Source organism: Ochotona curzoniae, unplaced genomic scaffold (assembly GCF_017591425.1).
Source record: "Ochotona curzoniae isolate NIBS_2020 unplaced genomic scaffold, NIBS_Ocur_1.0 scaffold_1852, whole genome shotgun sequence".
NCBI classification, from domain to species: Eukaryota; Metazoa; Chordata; class Mammalia; order Lagomorpha; family Ochotonidae; genus Ochotona; species Ochotona curzoniae.
The window spans coordinates 36406105-36411874 of record NW_024467087.1 but is presented as its reverse complement, the minus strand read 5'-3'; the positions used below and the strand labels follow the sequence as shown (position 1 = coordinate 36411874).

The following is a 5770-nucleotide window of genomic DNA, read 5'->3' as shown; positions in this document are numbered from 1 at the left end:
GCCCTCTTGCCATCGCCCATCGTCAGACTGGTTTCTGGCAGGGGAAGGAGGAGCAGATAACAGCCGGAATCCCAGCAGGTCTGCAGGTGGTTGGGCGCTGCTTGCGGATCACTGCGGTGCAGGCAGCGGAGGCTGCAGACCCAAGGAGGACAGAGGCCCGCTTTTGCTTTGCTTCTTCCTCGGCCCTTTCTACAACAAAAGTAGCGAACTTTCAGGGGCTGGCTGCTGGCGGAAAGCCCATCGTACGAGGGAAAACTCTGGCATCTAGGGCCTTAAATCGGAAAAGGCAAGTATTGGGATTTGTGTCCTGCGTGCTGGTGCTTCTATTCTAATCTCGGGGCTGTGTGACTGTCATTCCTTCTTATCTTACAATAGGGAACAGTACCGGTTGGGGCAGAGGAATAATCTACTTCGAATCTGTGCGAGTCAGTGTCAAATTGCTAATTGCCCCGCGGTGTCCAGAGGGTTGGGTTGGCTGAGGGCCTCGCCTTTACATCTTTACATCGGGTTCATTACTGATTCGCTAGCAGCGTCCGTGATGCAGGAAAAAGGATGTGACCGTCCCTACAGGGAAAGACGGTTGTCAAAGGGGGTGAGGTCGCTTGGGGAGGGTGATTCTGCAGTCTTTCCCTTCTCATTCGGCCCGTCCCGGCCTCTTCCCAGTGGTTGCAAAGGGGTTTTTTTTGTTTTTGTTTTTTGGGTTTTTTTTTCCTGGGAAAATGGCCGAATTCTGAGGTTGGAGACGCGGGGCGGCGCGGACAGATACCACGCAGTAGAAAAGCTGTGTTAGCGAAGTCCAGGAAAAAAAAAAAGTGTGTGGGGGGGGGGGGGGGGGCGGGGAGGGAAGCGGGGAAGCTGCGGGTTGAGGAAAGGGTGAGAGAAAAAAAGGAAATCCGATTGACAACCAGGATTTTACAAATAGGAAACTCTGATACTGGGGTTCCTGAAGCACTGTTCTGGCAGCCGAAACACCCGTGGCTCCCTCCAGTGTCGCCTGTGTCTGCGATCTTGCACCTCAAGGACAAAGCAGCTCTTGGAGACAAAAAAAGAGAAAAATTGTCCAGAACCAAGTAAGTCAGAGACAGGGTGGTGGTAGCTTTGAGGGATCCCTGGGATGGAGGACAGTCTGTAACCTCCTGCTTCTCACCTTTCTAGCCCTCTTGAAAGATGTAACAAAAATAGTTCTGCAGGCATAAGACCAGGAAGGAAATGGTTGGCAGGGAGTTATTGTCAAGGACCCCTGGGGTTTGAGTAGGAGTACGAACTGTACGAACTTTTACTGAGTGTTGGTGATCTTGATCAATCCACCCAGCACCAAGTCCCAGAGTTTCATCAGTGTTTAGATTTGGTGGAGGTGAAAGCCAACATGGTAAAGGAAGGAAATAGCTCCCGAGCAGTGAAAGATGCTGTAAAAAGTGGTGGGGAGGAGGCTGTCTTGATAATTCTAAGATGGTGGGGGTGGTGGAGGCAGGAATTGAGTTTGAGACTTGTATGTATTTCAGTTTCTAGATATTACTCTAGCTCCACCGCCTTCCAGTTTATTTCAGGGAAACAGGCGTGGTGGCACAGACACATTTGGAGAAGTGGGGGTAGGGAGTGGAGTGGAGATTTGCAAGATAGGATCCTTAGAGAAGAAGAGACAAAATAAATTCCAAAGCTGTGCAGTTCTGTGGAGGAGAGGCAGATAATCGAAGGGTAGGGTAGGAACATTGTGCAAGGCAGGGCCAAGGGCCAGGGATTCTGAAGAAGGGTGGTGTGTCCCATCTTGAGTGAGGGCCATCTCTTCCCTGAGCTCTGCATTCACCTGTAACCCTCCTGTCTGCAGGTGTATTGGGCAACACTGCTCTTGGAGAGAAGAAAGAGAAGGAAGACACTGCCTGGGGCTTTGCCAGTGATCTTGAAAGTGTGGCTGCCTCCAGGAGCTGCCGTGGTAAGGAACTAGTCAGATCCTTGAAATTGAACATTCCAGGGTGGAGCTAGGGGATAGGAGGTTGGGAAATTTTTCCAAATTAGCTTCTCACTGAAGAAATGGAATCAGTGATCCAGAAGCCAAAGATATCCTGATTCTGTTAGTATCCCTATTTGCTTCTGGGTCATTAGTTTTTTGTTTGTAAAGGCACAAAAAGAGGAGGAGACTGAAGTTTTTCCTTTATTCCTTTATTCCTAGGTTCTGCTGTATCTGCAGCTGCCACAGAGCTTTCCAACAGTAGCTGAAGACTCTGCCCCCTTGCTCCTCTCCCTAAAGTGTGCTCAGTCTTCTAAGCCAGAGCAATACTGCTCTGTGCTGACATTAAGAGATTCCACCCAGCTGTATCATGGGCCGCACTCGGGAGGCTGGCTGTGTGGCTGCTGGTGTGGTCATCGGAGCTGGTGCTTGCTACTGTGTGTACAAACTGACCTGGGGAAAAGAAAATGAGGAAATCTGGGATGACGATGAGGAATGTAGTGATATGTCAGAGGTTGAGGTTGAGGTTGAGCATGAGCCTGAGATAGAAGCCAGCGATGAAGTTGAGGAGAATCCTGAAGCCAAACTTCAGGATGAGTCAAAGGCTGAAGCTGAGGTGAACACAGTTGTTGATAATGGTCCAGCTGTGAAGAAGGAGGCACACTTGGGACCCCAGAGTGGAGGTGGCCTAGAAGCTAAGGCCAAGGCACTTTTCAAAACCCTGAAGGAACAGGCAAGCGCAAAGATGGGCAAAGGGACCAGAGTGGGTAACATTTCTGGGAACAGGACCCTTGTCTCAGGTTTGCCCTGTCCAGGTGGCAGGGGTGGAGGTTGCCATCCCACCAGAAGTGGGAGTAAGGCAGGGAGCAAGGCAAGCAGCAAATCCAAAGGAAAGACCCGAAGTAAGAGTACTAAGGCTCCAGCTACAGCTTGGCCTGTTCGTAGGGGCAAGTTCAACTTTCCCTATAAAATCGATGATATTTTGAGTACTCCTGACCTTCAAAGGGTACTTAACATCCTGGAAAGAACAAATGATCCTTTCATTCAAGAAGTTGCTTTGGTCACTCTGGGTAATAATGCAGCATATTCATTTAACCAAAATGCAATACGTGAATTAGGTGGCGTCCCAATTATTGCAAAATTGATAAAAACAAAAGACCCCATCATTAGGGAAAAGACCTACAATGCTCTTAATAATCTCAGTGTGAATGCTGAAAATCAGGGCAGGATTAAGACATACATCAGTCAAGTGTGTGATGACACCATGGTCTGTCGCTTGGACTCAGCTGTGCAGATGGCCGGTTTAAGACTGTTAACCAATATGACTGTGACTAATCATTACCAGCATTTACTTTCCTATTCTTTTCCAGACTTTTTTGCTTTGCTATTCCTGGGGAATCACTTCACCAAGATACAGATTATGAAGCTAATTATAAACTTTACTGAAAATCCAGCGATGACAAGAGAGTTGGTCAGTTGCAAAGTACCATCAGAATTAATTTTGCTCTTTAATAAAGAATGGGATAGAGAGATTCTTCTTAATATCCTTACTCTATTTGAGAATATAAATGACAACATAAAAAGCGAAGGCCTTGCATCATCCAGGAAGGAATTCAGCAGAAATTCACTTTTTTTCTTATTCAAAGAGTCAGGAGTGTGTGTTAAGAAAATCAAAGCATTAGCAAATCACAATGATCTGGTGGTGAAAGTGAAAGTCCTGAAAGTGTTAACCAAACTGTAATTTTGGAAGCATCCCAGGCAGCACTGGGGTGATTTCCTAACTTGTACATGGGAACAATATAATTTGTACGTTTTTTGTCTTTTACTGTGCTGATATGGCAGAGATTCTTTTAGCTTCTATTTTTGAATATGAATATCACATATCATCAATAATGATTGTGATCATGGGAGCTTATGTTGGACCACTTTAAGGATGTGAAATGAATATTAGAGTTTCTAGAAATAAGTCATTTAATGCTTGTGATCTTGCTACCTAGACTGAGATATTTTTATTCTCTTCTGTACTTAAAATGGCAGTAAATCAAGTATAACTCTTGAATAAGCTACATTTTCTATTGCTTTAAATTTTAATGTAGGACTTGTGTTTCATCAATAAAGTTGTGTGTTTTAAGCAGCAGACAAACAGACATTGTCCTTGAGTTTGTGCTCTGTTTGGAAAGGCCAGTTGTATGGCAACAAGAAGATGGTAGGGGAGCTGGGATCCTCCCATCATGGCTACATGCTTCTCGTCAGGACTCGGAAGTGGCAAAAACTGTTACACACAGCAGAGCCAGGGCAAGTCGTGTGGGGGCGGGGGCACTCAGGCAAGTTGGACTTGAAGGACAAGGCACCAAAGGGTCAGGATAAGGCACAGGAGGGCATTCAAGGAGGGAGGAGTGGGAAGAAAGGTGGGAATCCTACACCAGGGCGAAGGTGGAGCTGCCTGGCCTGCAGAGGGTGGGGAGGGGAGTGGTGGGAGACAGAGTCGGCCAGCTGGGTGAATTCCATCCATGGAACACCCCTGATTGCTAAGCTGGGGTGTCTGGACAGTGTTTGTACACCTCTGGGAGACATCAAGGCCTTTTGTGACCAGGGAACTCACAGGGTGAATGGGAAATGAACAGGTTGCATTGTGTGCAGCATGGGCTAGAGTTGGGGGGCGGGCAGAGACATTCCACCCCATATGACTAAAGATCAGGAAGTCGGCTGGAAGTTACCACTGTCATCCAAACATGGTATGATAAAGGCATAAACTTCACTGGAGGATGTGGGCAAAGGAAGGAGAGGACAGCTTGTGAGACCCTTAGAACAACTGTTGCTGGAACCTCTTGTGGGGACACACAGAAAGGGCCACTTAGATTTTAGGGTCCTGGGGGCATTTGATAGGAAAACAAATTGCTTCTTGCTCAACTCTGGGGTCTTTGAGAATGAATAAACAGCTATCATTTTGTAATTATAGGCAAGTACAGCTGAAGGCAAACGACTTTTAGTGCTTGGATCAGATTCTTTTATAAGGTTGATGGGTGTGAGATCTTTATGGAACCATCTAGAGTGCTGTTGGGATCCACACAGGGGAAAATTCACATGTGTCCTACCCCTCAGTGTTGGTGAGTGTGTGGGAGAGGAGCACCTGACCTGCTGATGGAATAGACGTTGGCAGAAGGACCATTGGCATACCCGTTTCGGAAGCCTTCAAGATGTACGCATCCTTTGACCCAGGCATCCCACCTGCAGAAATTTATCCTGAGGAGATGTCCAAATCACTGTCTTGTACAAAGCTTTGCATCTTCAAATCATTTTGAAGGGTGAATGTGAGCAATAAGTGTCTCCAAATAAGCAATTTAAACAGTTAAAGATATGGCTACACAGTGAAATGTTTTTAAACATCTACAAATATATACTTGGAAAACATTCAGCATGTAATCTTAAGTGATAAATGTGGTTACAGGACTTCATGCACAGTACATACTATTTCTGGTAATTATAAAGTATTTGCATGTATTACAATTTTTTAAATACTGTACACTCAACTGGTGTGAATGTATATGTTTAAAGCACATGAGTGGAAAAATCTTTTTTTTTTTATTGTTGTTTACATTGTATTATGTGATACAGTTTTATAGGCACTGGGGATTCCCCCCACCCCTCCCATACCCCTCCCCCCATGGTGGATTCCTCCACCTTGGAAAAATCTTTAAATCAAAACTGGAAATACATTAAAATTATAGATGCATTATGAAGCTGTGGCCAACACTGTACTGTAAGTCAATGAGCAAATGTATACAAAATATTAAAATAGTGTTGGAACTTAAGTTAATTACAAAA

General features: G+C 45.6%; 1 protein-coding gene across 1 annotated transcript; it reads left to right on the top strand.

Annotated features, from left to right (window-relative positions):
- The first annotated feature begins 2315 nt into the window (after positions 1-2315).
- Positions 2316-4080, top strand: ARMCX1 (armadillo repeat containing X-linked 1). The gene has a single exon (XM_040999764.1). It carries the CDS (start codon positions 2316-2318, stop codon positions 3684-3686), a length of 1371 nt encoding a protein of 456 aa, XP_040855698.1. The 3' UTR covers positions 3687-4080.
- Positions 4081-5770: the final 1690 nt, after the last annotated feature.